Here is a 16062-nt window from a genome sequence, read left to right on the forward strand (position 1 = left end):
TTGATTTACTGCTTGACAACAGCCTTAGCAACCTTGAGTCATGCTGGGCAGGCACTGTGATGGGATTTTCCTGTCAAAAGCACTGGTTTTGCATGTTAAAAAAAGAGATATATGGGCCTCATTACACGGAAGTCGGTAAGGGTTAACGGTCACCGATAATGGTACCGGTGATCGTTAACCCTTACCGCCTTATTACGAGGTCCCTTTGCGGGTTGGTACTTTAACGCCTGCTTTTTAGCAGGCGTTAAAAACCAACCCGCAAAGGGACCAGGTTGCTAATTACGGTACCGCAATTTGCGGTACCGTAATTAGCACCTTCCCCATTCCCATTATGCCCTATGGGGCAAAAATGGGAATGGGGAAGGGCAATGGGGGAAGGGGGAATTACCGCCCCGCCAACCTTGGAATAGGGCGGTAATTCCCCTTTCCTCCAAGGCGGTGCCGGTATTTTATCGACATGGACCAAAGTGCTAATAGCACCTTGGTCCACCGCCTACCGTGTAATGAGGCCCCATGACACCTCTGAGGTGCCCTTATCCTCGACTGCACTCTTTCCCCTGTCTAAAAGTAGCATCTCCCAGACTGCAGCAGCACTTTTCTAAATTGCTGAAAGCTTAACGACACTTTCCTAAATTAGAGAAGTGTCAGTCTTTAAAGAAATGCTCGTACTGCCACTGGCACACATGTTCTTGCCAGAGCGAGAGATTTTAGCAGCTTTTGCTGAAGGAAAGCACCACATCTCCGCTCCAATCCTAACACCCACCTCCGAAGGGTGAGGCTGGAAACTGGACGGATGAAAGCCGGCTTTCTACACTACTTTTAGCACAAGCTCAGAATCAGGCCCATATTCTGTAACTTTTATTTTTCCATATCAAGCGCTGTCTGTTCTACAAAATTCAAGTATTATTATTATTATTATTATTATTATTATTATTATGGTATTTATTGAGAACGGACCTGGCTTCAAGAAGCAATGCAGCGCTTTACAGAGGTATACAACAATACAGATACATAACAGAGCGCTTTATTACAGAGGTGTACAACAATACAGATACATAACAGAGCGCTTTATTACAGAGGTATACAACAATACAGATACATAACAGAGCGCTTTACAGAGGTATACAACAATACAGATGCATAACAGAGTGCTTTACAGAGGTATACAACAATACAGATGCATAACAGAGCGCTTTACAGAGGTATACAACAATACAGATGCATAAGAGCGCTCTACAGAGGTATACAACAATACAGATGCATAACAGAGCGCTTTACAGAGGTATACAACAATACAGATGCATAACAGAGCGCTTTACAGAGGTATACAGCAATACAGATACATAACAGAGCGCTTTATAGAGGTATACAACAATACAGATGCATAACAGAGCGCTTTATTACAGAGGTATACAACAATACAGATACATAACAGAGCGCTTTACAGAGGTATACAACAATACAGATGCATAACAGAGCGCTTTACAGAGGTATACAACAATACAGATGCATAACAGAGCGCTTTACAGAGGTATACAACAATACAGATGCATAACAGAGCGCTTTACAGAGGTATACAACAATACAGATACATAACAGAGCGCTTTACAGAGGTATACAACAATACAGATACATAACAGAGCGCTTTACAGAGGTATACAACAATACAGATACATAACAGAGCGCTTTACAGAGGTATACAACAATACAGATACATAACAGAGCGCTTTATTACAGAGGTATACAACAATACAGATACATAACAGAGCGCTTTATTACAGAGGTATACAACAATACAGATGCATAACAGAGCGCTTTACAGAGGTATACAACAATACAGATACATAACAGAGCGCTTTACAGAGGTATACAACAATACAGATACATAACAGAGCGCTTTACAGAGGTATACAACAATACAGATGCGTAACAGAGCGCTTTACAGAGGTATACAACAATGCAGATGCGTAACAGAGCGCTTTACAGAGGTATACAACAATACAGATACGTAACAGAGCGCTTTACAGAGGTATACAACAATACAGATACGTAACAGAGCGCTTTACAGAGGTATACAACAATGCAGATACGTAACAGAGCGCTTTACAGAGGTATACAACAATACAGATACATAACAGAGCGCTTTACAGAGGTATACAACAGTGCAGATACATAACAGAGCGCTTTACAGAGGTATACAACAATACAGATACATAACAGAGCGCTTTACAGAGGTATACAACAATACAGATACATAACAGAGCGCTTTACAGAGGTATACAACAATACAGATACATAAGAGCGCTTTATGGAGGTATACAACAGTGCAGATACATAACAGAGCGCTTTACGGAGGTATACAACAGTGCAGATACATAACAGAGCGTTTTACGGAGGTATACAACAATACAGATACATAACAGAGCGCTTTATAGAGGTATACAACAGTAAAGATGCATAACGGAGCGTTTTATAGAGGTATACAACAGTGCAGATACATAACAGAGCGCTTTATAGAGGTATACAACAGTGCAGATACATAACGGAGCGTTGAGGTATACAACAATACAGATACATAACAGAGCGCTTATAGAGGTATACAACAGTGCAGATACATAGAGCGCTTTTCAGAGGTATACAACAGTGCAGATATACATCGGGGGAGGGTACAGAGGGCACAGAGGAGGGTACAGCTCTACCGGGTGGCAGGGAGGAGAGGGGCGGGCGTCGTCTAGGTGGCGCGAGCGCCGTTGTGATGGCCTAGGCGTTGAGGTGGAGGTATTCCCTGAAGAGGTGGGTCTTGAGTTTATTTCAATTTAGCACTGTTGTCAGCCCCCGAAAGGGGACAAATGAGTTAGAAATGCCTTCACAACAAACACGTGCAACACGTATCTGTCTACATTCAAAATGAAAGCTTTTTGGCAGCACGTGTAAAGGCTGCACAAGCAGAGGAGATTTTTCCGCTGAACGTCTACCCACAAAACCACCAACAACACTGCAGCCTTTCAGGCCAGCACTTTTCCCTTGTCAGCGACACTCCTGAGGTGCATGCCAAAACACAGAGGTCCATGAAGGAGGAACACTTTCTTTAAAAGCACCCTATTCTGGCCACGACTTTAGCATGCACCTGATTTACTGCTTGACAACAGCCTTAGCAACCATGAGAAATGCAGGGACTGGCACTGCAGGGCAGTCTGCTCTCAAGAGCACAGCTTTAGCACGTCAATAAGAGAAGTTAAAATAGGACATCATTCAGGTGCCGTTAAACCCTGCTTCACAGTTTTTCCTTTATAAAAATGCCATTTCCACTTTTCTTAGTTAATGAAAGCTTAAGAAAACTTTCTTAAACTGGAAAAGTGGCAATCTTTTATAAAATGCTTGCAGTGCTGGTGGAGCACATGTTTCTGTGGAGACGGCAGATTTATGCAGCGTTTGCTGCAGGGAAACACAACATGTCCTCTCCACTATTGGTGGTGCTGGAATCTGGAGGGGGAATGTTGGCTTTCAAACACTATAGTTAGCACGAGCTCAGAATCAGGCCCTGTGGTGTCTGATTTTGACACCTGTGGATTCAGCCATTCAGCTGTCACCGCAGAAGGAGAATATCTTCAGACTCAGCCCACTGCCCTTTTGGCGGTTTCTAAGTCAGTTGCTGCGCCATAAAACACTGACATGCCTCAGGCCCAAAAGTGGTGGATTCTTTCCGGAACCACCACTTTTCTTACAGATATAAATGTGGAGGAGGCTCAGCACAGCCTCTGCCATGCCCAGCACAGCCTCCACCAAGCCCAGCACAGCCTCTGCCATGCCCAGCACAGCCTCCACCATGCCCAGCACAGCCTCCGCCATGCCCAGCACAGCCTCCATCAAGCCAAACTCAGCCTCCACCATGCCCAGCACAGCCTCTGCCATGCCCAGCACAGCCTCTGCCGTGTGCAGCATAGCCTACACCATGCCCGGCACAGCCTCCACCATGCCCTGCACAGCCTCCTCCATGCCCACACAGCATCCGCCATTCCCAGCTCACCCACCGCCATGACCAGCAGCACAGCCTCTGCCATGACCAGCAGCACAGCCTCTGCCAGGCCCGGCACAGCCTCCGCCATGCCCTGCACAGCCTCCACCATGCCCAGCACAGCGTCCGCCATGCCCTGCACAGCCTCCGCCATGCCCAGCACAGCCTCCACCATGTCCAGGCATAACAGAAGGGAAAAACTCATAAAGGGGACAAATGAGTTAGACAAATGTCACCCACGGGGGGTGGTCCCTTAAATGAACTAATTGGAAAACCAATTTTACAAAGCCACCCTCTCATATAGAGCTAGTAGCTGTCGTGGACTTTGTCAAAATAAATCTGATGGGAGGCACAAATATGAATGAAACATTTAATGACTTATTCAGTAGGCCAATGGATCCTAAAAGAGTTGAAATATTAAGTTTAAATTCTATGAAATCTGCTTCAGAGTTAGCAGATGAAACAAAGGAAGAACAAAACAGTAAAACCAAACCCAAGGCCTATTATATATAGCAGTATGCCTAAACAGATATTACATACTGTACAGCCTATTCTACAAACACTGGAACATATATCTAATTAATACGATTTTCATCAAAAATGGAAGTGAGATGGGCGGCGAAATGCGGCGGTAACAGAATTACTGCCACATTGCTGGCGTTTATTTACCCGCATGCTGTGCTTGTAATGAGGCCCAAGTGTGATACATTCCCATCAATCGCCCTATTTACACTGTATGATGACTCAGGGCTCAGGACTGGACTCACTCAAGACTTAGACTCACCCTCCGTGAAACACTACTCATACTCTCTCTCACACACACATGCATCTGCACCCTCCTGAACACATGGAACATGCACTTTCACAGACACACATGCATCAATAAGCTCCCACTCCAGTAGGCTGTTACGCATCAAGGCCTGACCACCTAGAAACCCTGGGGAAGACACCATTTAGGCATGGAGGGTGAGTCAGCATCGTGCCAGAGCTTGAGAACAATGGGTGAGCCCATGGTAGCAAACCCCGTGGAGGGAGGAACTCAAGCTTGCCCATAGCCTTGAACACGCAGAGAGCTGGCGTCCCACGATAATGGCGGAGGCCCCTCTCCGCGTTTAGGAGTCGTGGAGCCACCTAGTTACGAGAACAGGGTGCGAGGAGGAGCAGCTCTCAGGAAAACATGAACATGGAGCAGAGGAAGGTAGGAGTTACCATTTTGGGAGAGCTGAACGGGCTAAACTAAGCGGTGGGTCTAGGAGAAGGCCTTTAAAAAGTAGGTTGGAAGAGCAGACAGAAGTTCAATGCAAGGAATTGAATATTCTATTTGCATTTTATGGAAAAGTGGATGGCACCATTATCTGGTCACCAGCAGAAGACCGGTCTGACTATTGAAGACCAAAATAGGTTCCTCTGTGGGAAAATACTGCAATCCCTAAGAATAAAGGCATTTTCATAGGATATTATGGATATACATACAACACAAACCATTAACAGCATGCGCTCGCTTCTGTGCACCTCCTCACACACCCTTAAATCTTATGCTACATATATACGTCTCTTAGGATGTCTGCGCATTAGGAACCAAACACGCGCCAACACATATGTACCCTAAGAAGCAGATGCACCTCAGCATGGGAAAGGAAAACATTATCTCCAACTCTTCGACCAGAACGGAGTGACTGATGCTGCAGACATGTTATCTTCACATTCAAATCTTGATATGATATGATAGGTTATTTATAGCACGCTTAATACACAGAAGTTTTTATGCGTGGACCTGAAGATTGAACCTGTGCTGCTCCGTGCCGTCTTGCTTCCAAGCTATTCTCCTGAGACGCGGTTTGAATCAGTAAATATGGTTCAATGTTACAAATGTTTTAATGTGAGGGTGAGTGTTGTGATGAAGGCATGCACTTCATGGCTCAAGCATAAAACCCTTTTATCACAAACATAGGGTTAAAACATAAAGATCTGTGCTCATTTGTATGTTGCCAAAATGCTCTTTGATGTTATGCAAGGCAGCCAGGAACCCTCACTGCTGCTATTTGTTTCCTTTCTCATAGCAGTATTCAAAAGGATGCAATATGAGTGTACAATACTATCAATTATGGAATGATACATTTCTATCAGAAAATATTGTATATGGTTATTCTAGGTTTTAAAAATGTGCTTCGCCTAGTAAGACAAGTGTAAAGTTCTTATTATGACTAAAATATATACTGGAAGTGATAATTGAAACAAAGATAATTGAAACATTTTACAAAGGGTCTTTTTACAATGTGAGTACAATCAAGTAATTTGCAATTTTGTTTTTAGTAACTGCTTTTTCTAACCCCAACATTTTTTTTTCCTCATCTGTTTGCACAGTTGTCTTCAATAGTTGAATTGGCTTTAGCAATCACTCTCTTGACAGCACAACCTGCACCCACATCGAAAGAGACAGGGACATAGAGCGAGAGAGAGAAAAACAGAGAGAGACAGAGAGCGCGCAGGGAGAGAGTAAGAACTAGACAGAGAGGGGAGTGCGTTAGCCTTTCGTGTGATATGTCGGGTACAGCAACTCAGTAACAATTGGCCAACAATGTTGCTTTACAGAGCTCTAATATCACTCGGCAAAAAATGAACACCAAATGCCAGCGTCTGTACTTGAGTTTGGTTTCCTCTCTACATTTCAGTTGACCACGTGTTCCCTGACCCTGGATCAACACTGCTGACCACCTTCGAAAAGTGGCACGAAGTCGCCGACACAAAGTCGTGCTGTGACTATTCTCTCCATGTCGATATCACAGACTGGTACGACGGGATCCGGGAGGAACTGGACGTACTGGTGCAAGACAAAGGTATGTCGAGGAACTAGGACACTGGCTGCGCGGCAACATATTTGTCGATTTATTGTTTGAAAGCATGAAATCTGAAAACTCAACATACAGCACTCGTTTAAGTGAATATCACAACAGATAGGCACATGTTCTACTACATTTCCTTTGAGTCTTCTTTTGAAGTTATAGCAGGTTATATTAAATTAATATACATGTATCTCATTAGTTTGAAGCAACAGGCAAAACCTGTTGGAGGAACAGGTCCGGCCAGCGCTCCATATGCCTGACACCTAAAGGACAAATGCCAGATTTGAACTACGAGACGAGGAAACATAAAGAACCGAACCACTTCAGACCTTGGGATGCGTTCGTAGTGAGTAAGAAGTCAGATTTCCCCCAGCCTTAAAGCCTGAGACCAAAACCGAAGACAACGGGCCTCATTATGAGGTTGCTGGTAGCTTTGCGGTACATTTTCCAGGACACTGACACATTTTATTACTGTCTCCGGTACTCCGTTTTCGGTACTACTGCTGGATTAAGAGTGCCGGTGTGACAGCGTAAATCCCCATTCACTGAGTCCCATAGGACTCCCATTGGGTGATGTGCTCTTCTTACCGGCAATACCGGTGCCGGTTATAACGGCGATTTCTGGCAGTAGGGTGCCTGCCTTACGTCCATCTTTAGCTGGAGGTAACTCAGGTGCCCCACTGGCAAACCTGCAGTTGGCCAGTCCGGTAAAGTGCCAGTGTACGTTAATATCAGCACTTTGATACCGGACCAGCCGATTTATAATGAGGCCGAAAGTAAGATATGCATTTCGGAAAGTCTCAGTCTGCTCACAGGGTGTGGCAGGAGGAACTTCAGGAGGCATTCAAATAATATTTAAAAAACGGTCAACATTTTTAAGAATAAATACTTTGAGGTTACAAAACTCAAAGTCATCTTTTAGACGGAATGCCATGTATAAAAGTCTTTAACTTCCTGGTTGCCAATGTAATGTGCAAAGAAGAGAATTCAAGGTTTGCTAGCTTTTAGGGGACTAACTGAAAATATAATGGTGCAGTGATAAAATGCATAAGCTTTCAAAGCCCCATAGACTTCATCCGATGGAGGTCACATGATACAATGAGCAAGAAAAACCTTGCAGTGCTGTACATATCTTTTACATAGGCAAAAAGAAGGTAGTCTTTCCCTTTAAAAACCATTGGCTGCAGGAAAAAAGCTGCAAGGAGTTCAGTCCTTGGATGGCCTCCTAATCTACAGGGCGAGACATTTGGGATAAGAAGAGGCACACACGCACCCTTTGGATAATAGTTCTCAACGTCAGCGTTGTTGGGAAATTACATTTTCAGCAGGACTGCGCTATTCATCCAATGTTGTGTATGTAATGTATAATGTAGCGAAACACTAAACACAACGACTCTAAGAAGTGAGACCCAGAAAGTGTGACAAAACATTGATGGCCTTGTAGGGAAATCCAGAGTGGCAAGAGTCAAAAACATGCGATTGGAAATGCCAGCATGCACTCTCGAGTGGTTCACGGGTGCAGTATGCTTATAATGCCAAGGTGCCCGACAGCCTCCTGGCATGTCAGCACGCACTCTCGAGTGGTTCACGGGTGCAGTATGCTTATAATGCCATGGCGCCCGCCAGCCCCCTGGCATGTCAGCACGCACTCTCTAGTGGTTCCCATGTACAGTATGCTTATAATGCCAAGGTGCCCGACAGCCTTCTGGCATGTCAGCACGCACTCTCGAGTGGTTCACGGGTACAGTATGCTTATAATGCCAAGGTGCCCGACAGCCTCCTGGCATGTCAGCACGCACTCTCGAGTGGTTCACGGGTGCAGTATGCTTATAATGCCAAGGTGCCCGACAGCCTCCTGGCATGTCAGCACGCACTCTCGAGTGGTTCACGGGTACAGTATGCTATAATGCCAAGGTGCCCGACAGCCTCCTGGCATGTCAGCACGCACTCTCGAGTGGTTCACGGGTACAGTATGCCTATAACGCCATTGGGCCCGCCAGCCTCTTGCTGGACCAATGCAATGTGTGCCTGCATCTCCCTGGCACCCACACCCATTCAAATACCTGCAGTGATTGCAGTGCCCCAACCGGTCTAAGAATGGCACGCCACACCAGTGTGCTGCAACTACGACATTGCCAGGGACAAGTGCATGTTGTTGCGGTCTCCATGCTGTGTTAGGGCCATGTACTAGGTCAACCAATGTGTTTAATGCTTACTGGTTGGCGTAGGATGGCCCCATACAGGAAGTTGGCCACAGGGTAAACTGCGCAATGTCCAGTTGTATCCTAGTGCACCCCCATGGCCCGTTTTCCCCCATAACCGACAATGCTTTACTGGCCTGCATTTAAAGTGGCAAATACGCAATTATGTTATTACTGTTAGACTGGTGCAATTTCCAACTGTGCTTCCCTACTGTAAATGTCTAATTGGTTGTCATTATACCTAATAATATAAACAAATGCAGCATGTCAATCATAGCATCACTTCTAATGATCCTTTTAACAGGTGTCAGCTCCTTCCAGGTCTACATGGCGTACAAAGGCCTGTACCAGATGTCCGACAGCCAGGTAATGTGTATTCGTGTTTCAGCAGAATAGGTAATGTGCTAAGGTGGCTCCTGTGTTATATATATATTTTTTTTCTTCATTTCTTACTGTTTTATTCTCTGTTTTCCCCTCCTCTCCCTTCTCCCTCTCTCTTCCCGCCCTCCTTTACTTTTTTCTATGCACTTACTCTATCAGAATTGTCCATGGACGTAATATGATAGCAACACATGTTTGTCTCCTTCCTTCCCCCTCCTTTTATTTGTGCCCCTCATCCCAGCACTATCTGAAATGTCATCAGGGCTATTACGATAGCCGCTTGTTTTGTTCCTCTCCCTCCTTTCTCCTCCCCTCTCCCTCACCTCTTCTTAATTTCCGGTTCTACCAGAAATGTCAGGCCTAGTACGGTAGTCGCCTGTCTGTTTCCATTTCCTTTCCAGTCTCCCCCTCCCTTCCTTATCTATGTCTTAACTCTTGCACTATCTGAAATGTCGTCAGGCCGAGTACGATAGTTAATTTCACATCCTTACTGTTCATGGCCTGTAAGAATGTCATTGTATTTTCCCTTGTTCCCTCCCTTGCCTTGCAGCGCTTTGAAACACATTGTGTGTAGGCGCTATATAAATAAACTATCATATCATATCATATCAAGTAGCCGGTAAGATCACACAAGCTTCTGATCCATGTCTGTACACAGCAGAGATTAATCAGGGAGTCCCTGCATGTGTGTAATGAAGGGCACACGAACCAGGAATCTGCCAGAATACACTGAACCTGTGCACCCAGCAGAGATCTGCACTTGTAACACACAGACACAATATGGTGGCCCTCATTGCCTAATCAATATCCATGTATTGCGCCATATGTAGCAATGAAGCCGCCATAATCACATTCACTGCAGCATGTCATTTCGGCATGGGAACACAGAGGTTTCACGCAAGTGCAGGGGTGTTGCTAGGTCTGGAAAAGATCTGGGGCTACTCTAATTTTGGGACTGTCGGGACTGGGGGCTAGCTAGCCTTTTTGGTTGTAGCCCCTAAGCTTCTATCTGGGGCTACAACCAAAAGACCCAGGGCTATAGCCCCCTCAACCCCCCCCCCCCCTCCTTGCAATGCCTCTGCGCAGGTGGTTATCCCAATCCGCAGACATGAGTAAGGACACCCGTACTTGTTTTTGCCATGAAAATAAGGACAAAAAAGATAAATAAGCCAAAAAGTTTTCAACATTGAAAGTAATTATTACTTGTTCCATATTTTCAAGCAGGAAGGACCAGATCTCCAGAGTGACTGTCAGATTTCTTCTAGCCTATCCAGAAATTTAGAAGCAATATATTTGACACCATCGGTGTTAGGCTCCTTTTACATCTATATGGTTAACAATAGGCAAAGCTCTTTGCAGCTGATGAGTTCAGGGAGGTCGTTATATGTTGTTAGCACATGGAAATCGTTATTGACCTCTCAGCCAATCAGAATGTGTTTAGAACGCAACCAATAACTACTGGTAATGACTGCATTCTGAAGATCCTGTGTTCAAAAGCAGAGAGTGAAACAGCAATCTTGGGAGGATGGCTCAGCGGCAAAGTGCTCGCCTTGGAAGCAAGATGACACGGATAAACACAGGTTCGATCCCTCGGTCCACGCTTAGAAACCTCTAGGTATTAAGCGTGTTATAAATAACATATCATATCAATCCAATTTCCAGCCAATCGACAAGACATTCCCTTGTTCGACAGTATAGTACATGCGTTCACTTTCTTATAGAGAAATGGATGCTATAATGCTAAGCCCACTCCAGGTTTACCAAGTTTGCAAATTAATTGCTTAAATTATGAAGACAATCTTGTTATTTAAATATTGTGAAATAAAACCACATGTATTTCCTAACTTAGTATTTCTAATTACTTTACTCACTATTAATGCAACATTTTTACTTCACCACCAAAAACTCAAAACATGTATTGCTACCACCAGCACGTGCTAATGGCCTCATAGACCTTGGGAGGGGTCATTAACGCTTGGGATAATAACCCTTCCACAACGTATGGCCTGTGGCGTCTTCCTCAGTCTATAGGGCTATATTAATGCCCCCTTCTGGTGCACTGCCTTGTTGAGCGGACATCGTGTATGCTCAGGTGACTGTCTTTGGGCTTCGAGGATCTGCGCCATCGCTCTTCTTGCTACATTGTGTTTTGTCAGATCAGCAACTGAGGATATCTCTTAGCAACGATGAAACTTTAGCCTTTCAATTTCTTCCAGACTAATATAATTTCAGAGTTTCAGTAACTGTGGCTATAGTTGCATTTTTAAAAGACATTTTTAAGAGGTTTGGTGTGAACTAAAAGTGTAATTGTATTTGAGTATTTTATGGAATGATGTGGTGATTGTTTAGACATTTTAAATTCATTTTAATTCTGTTATTGATAGAATGGATTTAATATTATTGTGTATGAAATTGACTCATGCTTGTTTTAAGGTTATGTGTCTATTTGTCAAATTGTCCTATTAATTCTTTAATATTTGATATTAGCCATAAACACAAATACAAAATAAAAAAATTAAAAAAGAAAATGGCAAAGTTCCGTTTTCATCGCCCCTGAAAAGACGGTCTAATGAAGAACGGACCCAGTATCAATAATTACCAACATTAGGGGTGTGAGTGTATGGGTGCAACAACAAAGAAGCGCTGCAAGGAGTGAGTGTATGGGTGCGGCCACAGAGAAGCGGTGCAAGGAGTGAGTGTATGGGTGCGGCCACAGAGAAGCGGTGCAAGGAGTGAGTGTATGGGTGCGGCCACAGAGAAGCGGTGCAAGGAGTGAGTGTATGGGTGCGCCACAGAGAAGCGGTGCAAGGAGTGAGTGTATGGGTGCGGCCACAGAGAAGTGGTGCAAGGAGTGAGTGTATGGGTGCAGCCACAAAGAAGCGGTGCAAGGAGTCAGTGTATGGGTGCGGCCACAGAGAAGCGGTGCAAGGAGTGAGTGTATGGGTGCGGCCACAGAGAAGCGGTGCAAGGAGTGAGTGTATGGGTGCAGCCACAAAGAAGCGGTGCAAGGAGTGAGTGTATGGGTGCGGCCACAGAGAAGCGGTGCAGGGACTGTAAAGGTGGAAATCTTGACATAGGATTGATGAGTGCTTGGAAAAAAGGGCAAACACTCTATTATTAGGTGGGTGACCGCGTTCCGAAACTGATGTTAAGAGCAACGAATGACACCGAATTGTACCGTGATATGATAGTAGATTGGGACAGAAAAGGTTAGACACAAGGGGACGTCACAGTGTATGTTCATGCCATCCCCCGTCTAAGAATTGTGTGTGGCCTCAGGAAGTATCTTGCACTCACCGTGTGGGAGTGAGTGAGCTCAAATCGCCTGGTTGATGGGCAGCAAATTCAACAAGGTAAATGCATGGAAGGGACTTGGTCATGGTCTCACGCACAGGGCATTATCAGATGTTACTGTATGTAACTATGCATGAACCTTGCTGATATTGCACCGAAAAGCAATGTTATAATGAGAAAATTACACAGAGAAACAAAAAAGAGGTTTTGCTGCCAACCGGAGCGGGGAGGCAGGCAGGGGGATGATATTGTCAAGAGAGCTATATTTAGGGCCCGGTTCATGGAAAAGTGCTAATTTGTCCTGCAATTGCTGTGCGCCTAGAACGCCACTGCATGAGCCTTTGCGCAGAATAAAAAATGCGCGCCCTCGCGTATTCATGGAATTTTCAGTGCAAAGTAACCGTATCCGCAAGTCACACCGGAACACCCCTGCCACGCCCCCACGCAAAGCATAAACAGCCAGAACAGCTACATTTGTGCGCTCGTGAATACACACACCCTTCAAACAGTGCATTGGGTCTCCCAAGCAGGCCTGCATCTCAGGAACCCTCCACAGGGTCCCCAGTAACTGTTGCTAGCACCTCGACAACATGCGTAAGACACTTTGGAAATTGAGTAAAACTCAGAAAATCTGCGTGCGAACCCACATAAATCGGCCAGCACCCCACTACGCAGCATACCTGCACGCCTAAGTCCGATCAGAACCCCGTCTGCATGCACGCAACCCTAAATCCGACATGCAAACTCACCTCTGTGCTGTGATTCCTATGCACAAGTGTCCTTACGCCTACCTTCGGGTGGTGGAGAGATCAAGGGATTTGTTTGGGCATTTCACAAGTGAGAGGTTGCGCGGTCATATCCCAGAATATGCTTTACTGTGTGCATTTGTGGACGTGCTATGGTCTGCCTGCAGCCCGTCCCTCATAACGCCCACTTTTTCCCTTGTTCTTTCACATTTTTCAAGTTCTGTCCCCTACTCCACCCTCTGCGCAAGCCTCACCCAAGCTCGGCATGGAGTCTCGAGCAATGCACTCGGCTGCTTGCTGAGCCATGCCGAGCATGCGCAAAATCCACGCAAGTCCAAGGAATATTCGGCGCATTCGATTCCATGAATCGACAAACAGGATTATGCACGCAGTTTGGCCCGCAAGTACCCTATTTTACGTGCAAGTAGTTCCATGAATCTGACCTTATTCTATAAACTATACATAGTTAGAACCCCAATAAGGAAAAAAAAGAGGACGACAACATAGGCTATTCAGAAATATGAACTATATCCTAGGAGGGAAGTGTGTCACTGCAGCATTGACAGGCACCAAAGCCCGATACTCTCCTGCAGCACCACTAGCACCTGCCACCTTTTGGCCTACACCAACAGTGCCGCCTGCAAATCCAGCCCTTTCTGCACTTTCACCCTCAACCTTCAACCCTACAGACCTCACCATGATGCAGTGCCGGCCATATCCAGAGGCACTACCAGCACTTTTGCTAAATCTAGCCCCCTCTGGGACACCGTAGGTTCAGACTCCTGCACAGTACTGTCAGTATGCCGTAGGCCAGGCAAAGATCGGGGGCGTCTGTAGCCACCTTGGGCTTTGGGCATGGGGGTACTCCAGAGGGTAGGAAGATTCAGAGCAGCTTTAGCCTGAACAAGCCGGTGACCGTGCAGGAGCCAACGGGCAGCCGTGCCGCCACCAGGCACAAGGTGTGCCGCCTAGAGGTGGCTAACCAGTCCATGGCCGGGGTCTTGGCCTGCATGACAACGTTTGACCTGGCCAATGGCTGACGTCTGCGGATGTCTGTCCCGCCGCGAGCCATAGTTACAATTCCCGGCAAGTTCGTCGGCTGTGCTGTTATAGTTGGGAAATTTGATGTCATAAAATAGGTTTTACAAATATTCCAAGGCACAAAATGGCACACGAAGCGGCACCCAACGTTCAAGAGGATTTACTAGTCATTGGTATATCTAGAAGATTTTTCTTAGTATTTTTAATGCCACTGGAAGTGAAATTAAATTGTGCACATTTACATATATATATATATATATATATACTATATATTTGGAAGATTGCATGGTAGGATTGCTACTGTGGCCCCTAGGGTGCAGGTACTGTGTCGCAGTGATTGTCCTCATGACTGCTCTCTCCTGTTCCTTTCAGCTCTATGAAGCGTTCACCTTCCTGAAGGGCCTCGGCGCAGTGATCCTCGTTCACGCAGAAAATGGAGACTTGATAGCCCAGGTCAGTTGCGGCTGTGACATTTTTATGCATGTTGAAATTAATTGATGAATTTTACAAACATGTCAAACATTGAATTGGGCCTCATTACAAGTGAGGTGTTAAGGGGTTAACGGCGCTGTTAACCCCGTATCGCCTCATTACGAGGGCCCCTTGCGGGACCCGCTCTGGACGTCTGGTCAGACCAGATGTCCTTTGCGGGTCCCGCGAGGGGACCAGCATGCTAACAACGGGCCCGTAATTAATGGGAATGGGGATGATCCGGGTTCCCTGAATGGGGAAATACCGGGCCCTCCAAAGTCGGAATGGCCCGGTATTTCCCCATTCAGGGACCACGGACCTGGACCCGAGTTTGGAGGCAGCCGTGCCCTTATTAAGGGCACGGCTACCTCCAAACTCGTAATGAGACCCACTTTTTGTACCCTTTTTTTAAGCAATTCTAACATTTCAAGTATAGTTTGTGTTGCTCATTTTGTTTGTATAAGGTTTGTATAAACCAATCCAATAAATAAATTAAAATTAAAATAAAAAATACAGCAAAGTGGGTCCGAAAATGTGCAGGAGGAATGAGAATTAGATGAGACCGGAAGTGGCGCCACTTAAAGAATAGAGTCTGCATGGAAGGGCTGGGAGATGGGGGGAGGAGGCCAGGAAAGAAAAGCGTGTGCCAGGAATGAGAATGAGAGGAGACCGGAAGTGGCGCCACTTAAAGAATAGCGTCTGCATGGGAGGGCTGGGAGATGGTGAGGGGAGCCAGGAAAGAAGGGCGTGTGCGAGGAATGAGAATGAGAGGAGACCGGAAGTGGCACCACTTAAAGAACAGCGTCTGCATGGAAGGGATGGGGGTGTGGGGGAAGGAGTCCAGGAAAGAAGGGCATGTGCGAGGAATGAGAATGAGAGGAGACCGGAAGTGGCGCCACTTAAAGAATAGCGTCTGCATGGAAGGGCTGGGAGATGGGGGGAGGAGGCCAGGAAAGAAGGGCGTGTGCCAGGAATGAGAATGAGAGGAGACCGGAAGTGGCGCCACTTAAAGAATAGAGTCTGCATGGGAGGGCTGGGAGATGTGGGGGGAGGCCAGGAAAGAAGGGCGT

At 45.9% G+C, this 16062-nt stretch overlaps 1 protein-coding gene across 1 annotated transcript in view; it reads left to right on the forward strand.

Moving 5' to 3' along the window:
* The window catches only part of LOC138453084 (dihydropyrimidinase-related protein 1-like), a 325099-nt gene that overhangs the window by 207852 nt on the left and 101185 nt on the right, over positions 1-16062 (forward strand). Inside the window, exons 4-6 of the mRNA XM_069605592.1 lie at positions 6688-6852; positions 9364-9425; positions 14894-14974. Coding sequence (XP_069461693.1) covers positions 6688-6852; positions 9364-9425; positions 14894-14974 — 308 coding nt within the window. The remainder of the gene's footprint in view (positions 1-6687; positions 6853-9363; positions 9426-14893; positions 14975-16062) is intronic.

Source organism: Ambystoma mexicanum, chromosome 4p (genome assembly GCF_040938575.1).
Source record: "Ambystoma mexicanum isolate Mex_15411 chromosome 4p, UKY_AmexF1_1, whole genome shotgun sequence".
Taxonomy (NCBI): domain Eukaryota; kingdom Metazoa; phylum Chordata; class Amphibia; order Caudata; family Ambystomatidae; genus Ambystoma; species Ambystoma mexicanum.